The sequence below is a fragment of the Neophocaena asiaeorientalis genome, unplaced genomic scaffold, assembly GCF_003031525.2.
Source record: "Neophocaena asiaeorientalis asiaeorientalis breed wild unplaced genomic scaffold, Neophocaena_asiaeorientalis_V1.1 scaffold253, whole genome shotgun sequence".
Taxonomy (NCBI): domain Eukaryota; kingdom Metazoa; phylum Chordata; class Mammalia; order Artiodactyla; family Phocoenidae; genus Neophocaena; species Neophocaena asiaeorientalis.
This window is the reverse complement of record NW_020174553.1, coordinates 5,901,340-5,917,238: the sequence shown is the minus strand read 5'-3', so window position 1 is coordinate 5,917,238 and position 15,899 is coordinate 5,901,340. Positions and strand designations below refer to the sequence as shown.

The window sequence follows — 15,899 nt, the reverse complement described above, 5'->3', positions numbered from 1 at the left end:
GACAAAGAAACCTACGAACAGATGGGAAACTCAGGCATTGACATATGCATAGATGAAAACCTGACACGTGACAGAAGTGTCTTTGGAAATCAGAAAGGAAAGGACAGAATAGTCCAGTGTTTTTCACATTTTGTTTTACCAATTACCCACAGTGAGAAATGCATTTAACACTGCAACTCAAACCATACAGTCATGTGTATGTAGGTAAATATATACATAAAACGAAAACAGAAGATTCGAGGAAAATAGTTACAATTACTATGTGCAGTGCATCCTGGTATTTTTCTATTCAGCCCTGTTTTATTTAAAACACACACACACAAAATTGTTGCAACCCATACAGTCGATTCCATAAGCGCTACAGAGTTGTAACCTTCAATTTGAAAAACTGCACTGTACAACAAGGTTCTTGATAGAGAGTTCTGTGCAGTGGGCATTCTAGTATGGTTCCCCAGGGGTTGCAGAGGGAGTTGATTTGTAGCGTTTGCCCATAACTGTGGTATAAAAATTCCTGCCGTGGCCCATATGAGCTAGCAATGTGTTTAACAACCAGCTAACACGATGCCTGTGAATTAACAATGAACTTTCGTGAGCTGGTACGAGGTAGCTGTAACACGCTGCTGATTCTAGGATAACTGCTTACCCATATGAAAGAAATAAATAATCAGACCTGTACACCACACCATATATGAACATGAATTTCAGGTGAACTAAATACCTGACACATGAAAAACAAAGATGTGAATGTGAAATGTGAAAAGCAAAAGTTAGAAAGTGCGAAACAAAAAATAGTAGTATGTCTTTTTAACTCCTGGGTAGGAAAGGATTCTTAAATGATGTTAAAATCACAAGCCACAGAGGGAAAGATTGATACATCTGATTACACTTAAAAGAGACATTCCTGAGCATTAAAATTCAACACTTAGAAAGTGAAAAAACAGGGCTTCCCTGGTGGCGCAGTGGTTGAGAGTCCGCCTGCCGATGCAGGGGACACGGGTTCGTGCCCCGGTCCGGGAAGATCCCACATGCCACGAAGCGGCTAGGCCCGTGAGCCGTGGCCGCTGAGCCTGCGCGTCCGGAGCCTGTGCTCCGCAACGGGAGAGGCCACAGCAGTGAGAGGCCCGCGTACCGCAAAAAAAAAAAAAAAAAAAAAAAGTGAAAAAACAAGCCACAGACTAGGATACAACATTTGCAACTCATATACATTGAGAATTTTATAGGAATTCTTATAAATCAGTAAGAAAAAAAACCCTATAGAAAAATACACAAAGACACGTGCAATTAATTTACAGCTGAGACGATCTAAACGGCAGAAGAAAAAGGAAGACAGGGAAAGAGGAATGGAAGGAAGAAGAAAGAAAAAGAAAAGCTCAGTCCCACTTGGGTTAGATGTATCAGCTGGGTTCAGACTGGAAAGCAACATTCACACCCAGTCTTTCAATTCAGAGGAAATTTAATTCAGAGACTTTGGAAACCCAAAAGGCGAGGCAACCAAGAGACATAACTGCAGGAACCCCTGGACTGGAAAGGAAAGAGAAGACATGGTGTTTTCAAAATCCAGAACCTGGGGCTGCCCAGCAGGCCCTGAGTGGAGAAGGGTCCATCCAGCTGAGTCAGAGCCATGGCAGGGGCTGGCCAAGGTGAGCTGGGGCCATGGAGACCCCATTGGAGGCAGAGTGGATGGGGAAAAAGACCTTGGCTTCTCCCGTTTAACCTTCCACCAGTGCTTCACATTACCTGAATGAAAATGGAAGCTAGCAGGCAAGGGACGCTGGGAACTGTCCTTTTAGAGATGGGCTCCCTCCAGGATAGGAGAAAGGAGAGATCTGAGAGAAAACATGTAAATGCCCAACACATCAGGGGATGCACTGAGACCACTCCGTATCCATTAGATCTGGAATATTTCTAAAGTCAAACAATAAAAAGCATTTTAAGGATGTGAATGTATGAGAAATCTAATACACTGGTAGTGAATGAGGAAACTGAAACAACCAATTTTGAAAATAGGGGGTTTTTTTCTCTAGTAAAATGGGAGGCGTACACATCTGTGACCTAAAAATTCTACTTGTAGGTATAAATTCCAGAGAAAATTCTCACATATATGCACAAGGAGATATGTACAAGAATATTAACCATTTGGAGATGGTTTCAAAAGTGGAAATAATTTCAATGTCCATCAATAGGAGAATTAAATTTTTAATGTTATATATTCATATAATAATGGAATACTATACCACAGTTAAAACGAAGGAACTAGTGCTACATGTTTTAACATGGATTTATCCCTCAAACCATGCCATTAAAACAAAGCAAGGAGCAGAAGGCAATATACAATATCATTCATATAAAGTTTAAAAACATAAAAGACAATTCTGTATTTTGCACGGGGATATTGCTTAGGACCACATACACAGGATAAAGTATAAGAAACATGCAAGGGAAAGATAAACACAAAATGCAGGATAATGGTAACCCTGGGAGTGATCTCGAGGAAAATGGCATCATGGAAGGGTCCCCAGGAGTCTTCATCAATTTGTAAGTGCTTTGCTCCTCAGGTTAGGTGGGCAATACTTGCCTGTTCCTGACAGTTTCTCTCCACCTTTTTATATGTCTGAAATATTTGATTTTTATTAAAAAGATATGGAAGGACTGGCATCAAATTACTTTATTACTCACCTATATATATCAATCCTCATATTGGTCAAAACTCTGAAATGTGTTTATAAGGATTCGTAACACAAAGCTGGTGTGAGAAATAGAAATGGTTCGTAAATTGCCCGTTAATTACTCCCTATGTTTTTGGACTTACAAAGAACTTGTGATCTTTCCTCCAAAAAGCTCAGCTCCTTAGTTCCATCAAATATATAAAAACCCAGAACAGGGCTTCCCTGGTGGCGCAGTGGTTGAGAGTCCGCCTGCCGATGCAGGGGACACGGGTTCGTGCCCCGGTCCGGGAGGATCCCACATGCCGCGGAGCAGCTGTGCCCGTGAGCCATGGCCGCTGAGCCTGTGCGTCCGGAGCCTGTGCTCCGCAACGGGAGAAGCCACAACAGTGAGAGGACCGCGTACCGCAAAAAAAAAAAAACCCAACCCAGAACATTTAGAAATAGTATTAGTGGCTAATATCTATTAAGTATATTCTCTGCTTCAGGCACCTATCATCCCCACTGTATGTACGAGAAAAACAGGGCACCAAGACAGGTAGTCGATTTCCCAAAGCCACCTAGCAAATCGGGGACAGAGCCTTTTCCACACTCAGTCTTCTGCCCCACCCAGGTCAGCCCTTGTTTTCCTGTCTTACCTCGGAGTAATTTTTAAACCAGGGTAGATGAAATAAAGGTGCTTCTGGCAATGTCTAGACATGACCATAACGTGGAGCTTTCTAATGTCACGGAATAGAAAACAAAATTCAGAGGGCTCTCTGGGGAGAAGCGAGCACACCCTATTGGCACCCCTGGTTCTGAGGCCATACGACAGCTCCCACCAGCGTGTGACTTTGGGCAACTTAATCAAACCAACTGCATTCCAGTCCTGGTTCTACCACTTTCTGACCCATCACTTAGCTTCTTTAAGCCTCATCCAGAAAACAGAGTATTTAATACCTTCCTCGTTGAGTTTGTCTGAGGGTGCTAAGTGAAAGCACGTCAGAAGTTCTTGCACCCTGCCTGCCCCGTAACCTGAGATGGTTACCCACGGGACAGAGCCAACAGTGCCCATACCTTCCCAGCTCCACATTCAGTCACCTCACGTTGACATTGGCCATAGTGAGACAGGCTGGGACCTGGGACCCTTTGCTGCAGTGCTTGCAGCTGGGCAAACATCGCCCCAAGCAACAAAATACAAAGAAACTCTAAGGGACTAAAAACAACGGTGTGCATGTGCGGTTGAGGCACATTATGGACAACAAGATACAAAAGGACCAAAAAAAAATCAACTGCCACTTCTGAAGAGCCAGGAGCAAAAGCAGGACACTGCGCATGCCCCCTGCACACAGCACCACCAAAGAAGTGGGTAAAGCACCTAAGCCACTCCTCCAGCCAGACCCCTGGACACAGCCCTACCCTCGCCCCATAGAAGGAAGCAGCTCAGCCCCTGCCTCGGGGCTCAAGCCAGCGAAACTGTGGCTTGTTCTCGCTCCCCGCTGCTGCAGCAGCAACCCCAGTAAAGCTTTGCCTGAATTTCTCGTCTGGCCTCTTATCAGTTTCTACTGATTAAGGAGGCTGAGAATCCTGGTCGGTAACAGCAGCAAAAGGACTTAAACCACAAAAATGGACAAATTCTACAAATCAGGGCTTTATGTATTTATTTTTCTAAGAGCTGGTTGTTAAACGTTTTACCAGCAACCCCTGCAGCACTGTTGGAATTGGTTTGTCAACTATATAAATATTAGCTATTGTTGTTTAAGATTTCATGACCAAGAGGACAAAATGGAGAGTGTTTAGGGGTGAAAACAGCTACCACAAGAACACGGTCCTCCATCTCACAGAACACCTGTGCAGCACACACAGGTAAGGCCTTCCTCTGTGCCCAAGCTGGGATGGTGGGGTGCCAGGGAAACAGCAGTTTTTCCACAGCTGGTCCAGCACAAAGGGGCTGAGCTCCGTGGCTTCATTACTGAGTGAGCAGGTGGTATCTTCACGTGTCACTTTCTAATCTGACCAGCATTGTGCTTTTCCTGAAACCCCAGTAAGTACCGGGAACCCTGTATTTGGTTGCCTTTGCCACTTCCTAACTGGGTGAGGGAGAATGCCCCTCCTTCCAATGGTTTACTGCACAGAACTCCCATCTCACTGAAGGTTTAGAACAATTAATTCAAGATTTTAAAATATGAAAGTATATATATTAAAATACACCAGACAGTATGTGAAAGGCAATGAGGAAAATCTAGATGTATAATGATTTCTGGGATCTTTTTTCTCTAAACTGTGCAAGAATGTGGCTATCCTGAGACTTGCCTTGTGACAATTCTTATATTAGTAAAATATTAACTTGCTCAGAAAGTGAGAAATCCTCAGCATAACGAACACCTGAATGTATTTTACTAAGAATTTCAGTAGCTTCTCCCTTAGACATGTTTACAAGCCAGTTATCTGTACCGAACACAAATAACTGCGTTTCTTAACATGTTCGAAATGAGAGGAAACAAGAACTGTAATGAAGTCAACACAGGCCACCTCAGCAAACACTACAATAAAAACACTTCCCTCACTATTCTGATCCACGGGTTGAGATGATGGCTAATTAGAAAATCCTGAGTCAGAACATAAGCTCTTCAAATTCGAGGAAGAGAGTTGCCGGCATCATTTTCAGATTTACCTCCAAGTGTCCGGTTGCTAAGAGACATATGGACAAAATGTACTGTAACATGGAAATGGTTGTTCCTCCCAAAGAGCCAAGCTTACACAAAGCCTGTGTGGTTTGTATCTGCCTCCACGGCTACAGTGATGATTTGCATTATTTAACGTGTTTGCCATTGTACCGGAATTAAAGATGTCTCATCATGGCCCTATTTGTCATTAGCTGCCCGTCTCTCAGGCCTGTCCCTTCCAGAATGTTCTCCCCACGCTATCACCAGAGTTCTCTTCCTAGAATGTTAGTCATTCATTTATCAACTTCACAGTTGCCTTCTGCACTGTTATTTAGTTTACACTCTTAATTTAAATTGATTTAGACCCAAGCTTATTCTTGCCCTAAGCACTCCATATGATTTGCTGTCACACAATGGAAGAAAATATTCGTGAAACATATCTGAAAAAGGACTTGTATCTAGATGTATAAAGAATGCTTCCAATTTAATAACAATAAGAAAAACAATCCAATTAAAAATGGGCAAGGGCTTCCCTAGTGGCGCAGTGGTTGAGAATCTGCCTGCCGATGCAAGGGACACGGGTTCGAGCCCTGGTCTGGGAAGATCCCACATGCCACGGAGCAACTAGGCCCGTGAGCCACAACTACTGAGCCTGCGCGCCTGGAGCCTGTGCTCCGCAACAAGAGAGGCCACGATAGCGAGAGGCCCGCGCACCGCGATGAAGAGTGGCCCCCCGCTTGCCCCAACTGGAGAAAGCCCTCGCACAGAAACGAAGACCCAACACAGTCAAAAATAAATAAATAAACAAACCAATGAACCGACATTAAAAAAAAAAAAAGGGCAAAAGATTAAAACCCTACAAAAGACAATATACCAGTGGCCAATAAGCACATGATAACAAGTTCAACGTCAACAGACATCAGACAAATGCAAATTAAAATCACAATAAGATACCACTACACACTAACTTTCAGAAGATTAATAATTCAAGGTTGTTGACGATGTGGAAGGTTGAAATTCTGATACAGTGCTTGCTGGTAGGAGTGTAAAATGGTACAACCAATTTGGCAAAAAAAAAAACAACCTGGTATTTTCTTAAAAGTTTGAAACTGTACATTCAAAAGCATGTACATGTATCTAACTAGTATATGTCTCAGCATTAGATCTAGAAATATACACAGAATAAAATAGGGTTTAAAAAAAAATTAAATGTACAGTTACCACATGACTCAGCAATTTCATTTGCAGGTATCTATCCAAGAGAAATGAAAAAATACGTCCACAGAAAGACCTGGGCATGAATGTTCTGCAGACAATAGAAGCTTTTCTTGGGGTGACACCCTTCCTAAGAGCTGAGCACTTGCTGGAGGGCTGGGGGCAGTGGCCCGATGTCCCCTCGGCTTGCTCTCCGGGTGTGGAACCAGTGCCTCATTTCCAGGGCCCCGAGCTCAGTGTGCTGCCCCCCAAGATGGAGCCTCCATTCCATGAGTGCGGACCCGGAAGCAGAAGAGAACTTTAACCAGGAAAGAAAATATGTTTTTTGTATTTCAGATAGGTGACTCTGGCATTCTGGCAGACAGAGAGAACAGACTTGGGATTGCCAAAGGGGAGGGAGGGTGTGGGAGGGATGAATTGGGAGTTTGGGATTAGCAGACGCAAGCTAGTATATATAAAATGGATAAACAACAAGGTCCTACCGTAGAGCACAGGGAACTATATTCAATATCCTGGGATAAACCATAATGGAAAAGAATATGAAAAGGAATGTATATATAAATGAATCACTCGGCTGGACAGCAGAAATTAACACAACACTGTTACTGAATCAACTATACTTCAATATACTTGAACACTGAATCAACTATAACTTCAATTAAAAACACACACAAAAAAAACCCAAAAAAAACCAAAGCAGAAAGACAGCAAGAGACTGGGGCTGGCTGAGGTTTCACTTTTCCTTTTTAACCAATTAGCCGCCATTCTAAATATCGTAGACCAAACAAAGACTGGGTCATCTGCCCAAAGGTGGGAGTCTGCAGCTATCAACAGACACAGCCCCAAACTAGTTTAGGACAAGTTTATGTGGCAGAGAAGGTAGGCCACAGAGGAAGCTGGAGTAAAGCCTTCGCCAGCATAATGGAGTTAAGTATTCTGGCGTGGAAAGCATCTCTCACTCCTCCATCACATTAAGGTGAAAATTGAGGGCCCATAGCGAGCTCTAGACAAAATACAATTATCTTACCTTGGACAAGTTTCTCTGTCCTCTTCAGACTGTGGTAGGCAGAATGGTCGCCCAAAGACGTCGACACCCTAATGCCTGCAGACATTGAATATGCTATATTAAATGGCAAAACGGACTCTGCAGCTGTAACACTACAGGTTTTAAGATCAGGAGATTATCCAGGTAGTCCTGGGCAGGCCCCGTCTAATTGCATGAGCCCCTAAAAGCAGTGAACTTTCTCCAGCAGGGGGAAGAAAGACTGTAGCAGAAGGGAAATGCAGAGAGATCTAAAGCGTGAGACGCGCAGGATCTACCAGTGCTGGGGGGAGCCACACAGATAGCGTGAGAAGGGACATGGGCAGCTATACAAGCAAAGACTGGCCCCCAGCTGACTGCTAGCAAGGAAATGGGGAACTCCAACCTCAAGGAACTGAATTCTACGAACAACCTGAAGGAGCCTGGAAGCTAAACATTCTCCAGCACCTCCCGAGAAGAGTCCAGCCTAGCTGACAACCGGATTTCAGCCTTAGGAGGTCTTCAGCAGAGGACCCAGCTGAGCCCCATTGGGCCCAGACCCCTGAGCTATGGAATAAATGGGTGTTTTAAGCCTCGAAGTTCACAGTAATTTGTCCTTGCGGAAATAGAAAACTGATACAAAACTGACACATAAACACATTTTTAAAAAGGAAGTAAGCAAGCAGAATTCTCAAGGAAAAGTGACTTTGAGTATAATTCCAATTTTCTTATTGCGAATACAGGATGTAGGAGCCTTGGAGCTCTTCGCTCAAGAATAATAGTTACAATCCATACTCCCTTCTGCGCTCCTCAGTATACGGCTGTATTAAATGGGAGACTGAGGCTCTATTTAGGGGAGTTTCTAAGGCCCTCTAGCAACACTGGAATGGAGAATGGATTTCAGTGAGGTCAAGACTGCGATAGGAATAAAAAAAAAACCTGCAATAGGAAGACCAGTGGTCGGGCTATTGTATTGAGGTGATTGAGGGACCACAGGGCAGGGCTAGCTGGTATGGAGGAATCAGATTGGAGAGGGAGACACTGATCCCGAAAAGTTCTAGAAGGGTTGGCTAGGTGGAAGGTAGCACCAGTAAATCAGAGAATTCAAGAGGAGGAATAGACCTGGGAGAGACTGAAACCATGGGTTTGCTTAAATCCACTTCAGCTGCCTTCACTGATCAAGGTGGTTTTGCATGTCCTCCAAGCGGCATGTAGCCTAAACAATAAGGTATGTATCTGCCCGAGTTATTTTCCAGGAACTTGGAGTCAGCTGTGTCTAGTTGGAGCTCAGCTGGTTAACACTGGATAGGACCACCGACCCTCCAAACGGGCACACATGAGTGGCCACGCAGGGACCTCCTGACGCCAGAGGGTGGAAAACTCCACCCTCAGCTCGTGCTAAGCGCCTCCACTCTTGAACGTGCAGAAAGAAGCCTGTAGCCTCGTTACGCCTGCGCAGAACAACAATCACCCCCCACCTTTTCCCGGTCACCTTTCCCCACGCTCCCCACGCCTCAGACGGCCCTGCTTCTTCGTTCATTATCCCGTAATTCCCCTGAGCCCTTTGGCGGATCTGAGACTTGTTTTCCCGTCTTCTCACCCGGCTGCCTTTTAAATAAACCCTCTCTTTGCTGCAATCCGTGGCGTCTCCGCGTTTCGGCTTGCTGAGCGTCAGCCAAACATTAACCCGGTTTGGTTACAAGATGGTCACGGCAAAAGCTTAGTTTGGGATCCATTGAATTTGAGGGGCTTGTGGAACACCCAGGTGGTAACTGGATATTGAAAACTGAAGCTCAGCTGATTCTCAAAGATGCCAATTTGGGAATTATTAACATATACGTTCAGAAGATGCTCATGGGTTTTCTTTTGCTTTAAAATACAGTAAGAAGACTGAGGAAGAGAAACAAACAGGGAGTAACCTGTAGGTAATTAGAAAAGGGTTTGGAGGAGAGAGGAAAAAGGAGGGTAGAAAAGATGAGAGAGCTGGCTAAGGTAGAATTAACAGATATATTACTAATAAACTACAAAAAAAGGTGTGCCTGGAAAGTTCATGATCTTAGGGGAGAAAAAAAGAGGTGGCAGGAAGGCAGAGGTAGAAAATGTTCCTCTTAGCCACAGGGAGCATGGCCACCTCCGGCCTGAGTGAATGACTATGCATGGAGGAGGGAGACGCAGGGAAAGAAGAAAGTGTTGATCCAGCCACTTGCACCTGGGGAGCTTCCTGGGCTGGGGGTTTGTAATTTGAGGAATGTTAACATTGTGTTCCTCCTGAGTACACCATTCATTCAGTGAAGACTTAGCTATTTACCAAATCGTTTGTAAACGATTTCTGTAAAAGCAAAAGCAATGCTGCCATCCTGAATACGGCTGTAAAATCTAAGTTAGCTTACGCATAGCCACCTATGCATCCAACACAGTTTCCTCATGAAAAGCTCACAATGGCTTTTCTTTTTTTTTTAACATCTTTATTGGAGTATAATTGCTTTACAATGGTGTGTCAGTTTCTGCTTCATAACAAGGTGAATCAGTTATACATATGTCCCCATATCTCTTCCCTCCTGCGTCTCCCTGCCGCCCACCCTCCCTATCCCACCCCTCTAGGTGGTCACAAAGCACTGAGCTGATCTCCCTGTGCCATGCGGCTGCTTCCCACTAGCTGTCTGTTTTACACTTGGTAGTATATACAATGGCTTTTCTTGATACCCTTTGCAGAATCCCAATCTGTGAAAGCTTTTGAAGGCTGCACACAGCAGCAGGGAGAGAGAATAAGATGTCCACACAGCAGAGCTTAGGAGGGCTCCCTGCTGAACCGCCAGCTGTGGGGCAAGCAGCCAGCCAGGGAAGGTACCATTTAGGATTGGAGTGTCCCTCATTTGCCCAGCTGGTCTAGATGGGCTCAAAAAGAATTTAAATTTAACCTATTCCAAAGCACCAAATGATTATTTTAGACCATGAGACCAGACGCTATACTTTCATTATCTTTCCTGATGCCTCTAGTTTTGGCTAAGAATCAAAAGAGTTGTCAAGGTTGTCTTAAACTTTCTAAACACATATAATCCAAAGCTGCGTGTGTGAAGTGTCTCCAGAATCTTTTATTGCTGCTTTTAAAATTCCCCATAGACACTAACCCATACTGTTGCACTCAAACACATTTCTACCACAAAGATTAAAAAGTACTTAAGAATATTTTTTATTCTACTCTGTATCAAGGCCATAGACACACAAAATGTTTGGATCGCTTAAGTTATAACGTTCCATGTTTTCATAATAAGAACAAGGACGTAAAGGATCATTTCCTGAGTTGACAGTGCAATGTAAAATTTAATCTGTATTGCTGAGCAGACATCTTACAGCATAGAAACGTGATCAAAATGATCATTTGCTTTATCATGTCATAAAACACAAGAGCTTACTGTAGAACAGTGATACAGTTTAAATGGTAAGGAACTTTGTGATTCCTAACAAAGAATCCTGTATATACTTGTTGCCACGATTGACCTTCCAGGACAAATATCAGTAATAAAATAAGTTATGGTACAAAATAAAGTCAACAAGGTATCTATAGTGAAGAAACATTTGATTTCATTTAAGAAACTAAAACCTGGATTCTAGTTAACCTATATACAAAAATGTTCTTTTAAAAAACCCTAAGTAATCACAAATTTAGCTGAAACAGCTGAATGACGGCTCTTCATTATGCTGTAAAACTATGGATCTCATCTTTGGAAAAGTTCAAATCATGCAGCAACTTGAAAAACAAATAAAAAGCACATGTTTCTTAGGGAAGATGTTTAAAAATAAACAAGATCAGAGTTTACCATCGTAACCACAGCATTTTTTCATTTTCCCCATTTAGCATGTGTTTTCTAAAAAACACAATCATCACTTCTAAAAAATTAACAATAATTCCTTAATATCCTCTAGTATCTAGTAAGTGTTCACATTTTCAATTGTCTCATAGATGCCATAATTTTTTAAAGTTTGTTTGAATCAAGATCCAATTAAAGTCTACTCACTGTGATTGGTTTCTATGTCTTTTGGGTTTGTGTTTTTTTGTTTTGTTTTGTTTTGCGGTACGCGAGCCTCTCACTGTTGTGGCCTCTCCCATTGCGGAGCACAGGCTCCGGACGCGCAGGCTCAGCGGCCATGGCTCACGGGCCCAGTCGCTCCGCGGCATGTGGGACCTTCCCGGACCGGGGCACGAACCCGTGTCCCCTGCATCGGCAGGCGGACTCTCTCCAACTGTGCCACCAGGCAAGCCCCTCTTTTGGGTATTTTTTGATCTATAACATCCCCTCCATCTCTCTCTCTCTCTCTGTCCTTCAATTTATTTGTTGACAAAATCAGATTTTTAAGTGTTGAGTCTCCCACAGTTCTCATTTTGCTGCATCCCTGTGGTTTACTTTAATAATGTTCCTTTTTCCTTTGATCTCCCCAAATTTAATAATTGGATCAAGAGGCTTCATCAGTTACAGGTTCAATTCTTTCTGACAAGACTACTTCATAGTGCTCTTTCATCAGGAGGCACATAATACCGGGTTGCCTCTCTTTTTGGACGCTAACCACCACTGGTGATCTATGTACAGATCTACTAGTTTCATTAGGGACCGAGGTTGGTGATATTCTACTCCTATCATTCTTTATTCGTTTATCAGCCGAGGAATTCTATAAAGAATAACTTCTGCTCATCTATTATGTGGTTATCCAGTAGTATAACTCATACAGAAAAGGCAGAATAAATGCTGGTTTTCTTCCTCTTCATTCACCAGTTTTTGAAGTAAGGACTTGATCCCCTAGCATTCTATCGTAATTTTCCCCCACTGAACAGGAGAAGCAGAAATACTGCTTAAGTATAATTCAACTTGGAGAATACTGTAAATGGAGACTGAAATCTTAAAAGTAGCTCTGTTTAAAATAGTGCTGAAGGGGACTTCCCTGGCGGTCCAGTGGTTAGGACTCCACGTTTCCACTGCAGGGAGCATGGGTTCGACCCTTGGTTGGGGAACTAAGATCCTGCAAGCCATGTGGCATGGCCAAAAAAAAGGAGGTGGAAAAAATAAATAAATAAAATGCTGCTGAAAATAATAAACATTTACTTCGTACTCACTCTTTGTAGTCACTGTGCTAAGCATTGCACCAATATTATCATTTATTCCCTCGGACAGGTGAGTGCACGAAAGCTTAGATGGTTTTGGCCCTAGGACACTTAGCTGATGATTGTAGCATGACCCTAAGTGGTGGAGCTGGGATACCAACCCAAAGTGGCAGCTTCCAGAGCTGACACGCACATTCAGACAAAACGACAGGACGGCACAGGAGTTACGAGGGCCAACGTGGTGCGGCAGGCAAGCCTCTCACTATCTGAACCCAACCTACCTTTCCGGACATACCGCCTGTCTTTTTCATAATTAAAATTAAAAATAAAATAGCAAGAGAGAAAATTACCTAGCAAATGTTAGGTTCAGTCATATACCAAACAAGGAAATGCAGGGCATTTAAGGCAGTCATATTTTAAAGTCATCTAGAAACCCAGTAGTGGCTATATGTAACCAAATATTTTAAAGTGTCATTTTAGAGTTAAATAAGATCAAGGTGATTTTTAAATAAGATGGTCACTACCACTGGTTGTTCTTTGTGTGGAGTTCAACTCTTGGTCTTGCCTTATTTATGTTCTAGTCTCTGGTTTTTGTCTTGCTGTTTGGCTTTCTCTCACTGTGTTATCGATTAATGCTCACCCAGTTGCAGAGAATGATGGAAGATCAAAAGCTACAATGAGATAAACATTGCTTATTATATTTTTAAAAAATTATTATATATTATGAAGCTTTGGTGGAAGAGGAGGTTGAATCTATAGTTTGAGTCCCCCAAACTATCTGGCACAATCTCGTGAAAGCGTCCATACTACCAGCCACTACCAGAGGCCATCAAGAGCTGGCTGTGTCTGACTTTTGTGTTCACGTCTAACTCTGTGCATAATCCGGGCCTCCGACGCTTCACCTGCACGCAGATTAAACACTTTGTTATTATTTTCTTATGCTGTGACAGACTACTGAAGTGCATGTTCATATGAATAGGAAGAAATGAGAGCCATGTCAACTGCTGTTTATAGGAGGTCGTCATTTCACGGTGCTGGGATTCTCTCTCCTACCACGTTGCTACTCACTTCATTCCTTGTTCTGTAAATGGCATTGGTCCACAAATGCAGATGAGGACTTTGGACGTGTCTAAACTTCTTTTCAAAAATTCAGAAAGCAGAGCTGGTGAGATGTATCCCCGTTTGCCGTTCCATTCAGAAGTAGGTACTGAGAGAACAAATTCAAGGTCAAATCTGGAGAAAAGAAACATTTTTTTAAAGTCTATTACATTAAATACATTATGAACATGTTTCCAGTTCACTAACGCATCTTTTTCTCCCCTGGAGAACAAATGAATATATGAAGGTTGACACGCTTGCTAGCAAACCACTAGAACAGAATGTAAACAAACATTTTGCAAATACAGGTAAATCCACATTTACTAAAGATAAACTTTTGCTACAGATAAGAGAATAATTTGACATTTTCTATTGAACTCATTAGAAAGAGATCTCTGAAGGATCTCAGAGAACTCCACAGTTTTATTAATAATTCGCTTGTATAAAGCACAGTAAAGAGCAACGACCAGTGACATGTACATTTTCATCTGACTCAAACCCCTCCAATAAGTCCTTGACCCCGATAACCAACGGCCTATCTGACTTCTTACTGTTACTGTCTTCATGGCTTCAACCTTGACTTACAGTATCCCTGTGCCACACCCGATGTCACTGCTGTGAATGGCACCACAGTCCATTTGGTTGCACAAACCAGAAACCCAGGACTGATCTGCCTCACCCTCCACGTCCAAATTCTCCCCAATCCCAGCTCCTAACTCTGTGCTCTGCTTCTCTCAGCCTTCACCGCCACACCCTGCCTGTTCTCTTTCTCCTTCTGTAATGTTTCTACCACACCCCACTGTTCAGTTTCTTAGCTCAAGCATCATTTCCAGGGAAGCACTGCAGCCCCACCAGTCTGGAGTCCTTTCATAATTACATGTGTTGTAGAAATGTTTCCCTTTTCCTCTTCTTTATAGCCTTTCTATCAGGCTGTAAATATGTGGCCACCAAGGTGATTATTCTAGTAATGTCTCCCTTCCCCATTAGACCAGAAACTCCGTGAGAGCAGGGACCATGTTTGCTTGGGTTATCACTGAACCCCTAGTGGCCATCACACAGGAGGCACTCAAACACTATGGAGTGAAACATTTCAAAGAAAAGAAAGGGTACAGAATTACGATCAGAAAGAAGCACATCAAACCAAGCCTCACAAGGGAACAACAGACCATTTCTTCCCACAGCTCTGCAATCTGTTAAGTGAACTGCTGATGAACAGCCATAGCACATTCAAAATCCTAAGCTCTACCTGCTCCCTTTGCTCCATTTCTGCAAACAGTTAGTTCTTATCATTTTCAGTAGCATCAGATCGAATGTGTTTCTACATTTTCCACTTGAGTAATATGTTAATCTCAATCTTAAGAAAACGCTGAAGCGAATAATTTCTCTCGCGAGGTGGCCCTGGGAGCCAAACATCAGAACAGAAGCAAGACATGGCTGGAACTGTGGTCCTCGCCTGGCTGGGCTGCAGCTGGGTGAACGCTCCCAAGAGCGGACGGGCCAGCACAAGCTTACAGACCAGCTCAGGGCGCCAGCCGGGGCTACAGAACCCGTCCCAGCTCTCACCAGACCCAGCCTCTAGGGCTTATAGGTCCATCTGTGGAACAAGGTGGGAAAACTATATGCTCTCTTACAATTCTAATATTCTGATTTTATATTTAAAATCCCAACAGAGACGTGTTTTATTTCTTGCCTTCAAGGTTCCCATTTCACTTTAGCAGCAATAGGAATCCACCCTATATAAAACAGTACCCCGAATACTCTCTTTTACTAGCATGTTTTCCTTCCCAGCACTTATCATTAAGATAGCGTTACGTAATTCTGGAATGTGATGTTTGTTTGCTGCTCCATGAGGCCAGAGTCCTGGCCTGTCTTGTTCATACTGTATCCAGATCTAGCTTGAGGCAAGTGTGCAAAAAATACTTGATGAATGAAAAAAGGAATTTATTTAACAAGAAGCCATATTGGTTAAAAATAAACACTATACTCAGAAGAACAAAGCCATATGCTGGCATCTATGAAATTACATATAAAAATGTACGTGAATTTGTAAGGGCATTTTTCTGGGAAGAAGGTCTATAACTTTTCATCAGATTATCAAAGGGGACCCAAAAGCAGCTGTGGAACCACTATGTTAAGACATTTCTTTTTTTTTTTTTTTTTTT

The 15,899-nt window shown here is 42.9% G+C and overlaps 1 protein-coding gene across 2 annotated transcripts in view; it reads right to left on the bottom strand.

The window, feature by feature from the left end:
* Positions 1-10,606: 10,606 nt before the first annotated feature.
* CYB5R4 (cytochrome b5 reductase 4) overlaps positions 10,607-15,899 on the bottom strand; it is an 82,645-nt gene continuing 77,352 nt past the window's right edge. Inside the window, exons 15-16 of one of the 2 annotated variants that reach the window (XM_024757425.1) lie at positions 13,708-13,872; positions 10,607-11,293 (exon numbers count right to left, since the gene is read on the bottom strand). In XM_024757425.1, coding sequence (XP_024613193.1) covers positions 11,239-11,293; positions 13,708-13,872 — 220 coding nt within the window. In that variant the 3' untranslated portion in view covers positions 10,607-11,238. Of the gene's footprint in view, positions 11,294-13,707; positions 13,873-15,899 lie in introns of those variants that run through there. The other variant, XM_024757426.1, reaches the window with a different exon arrangement.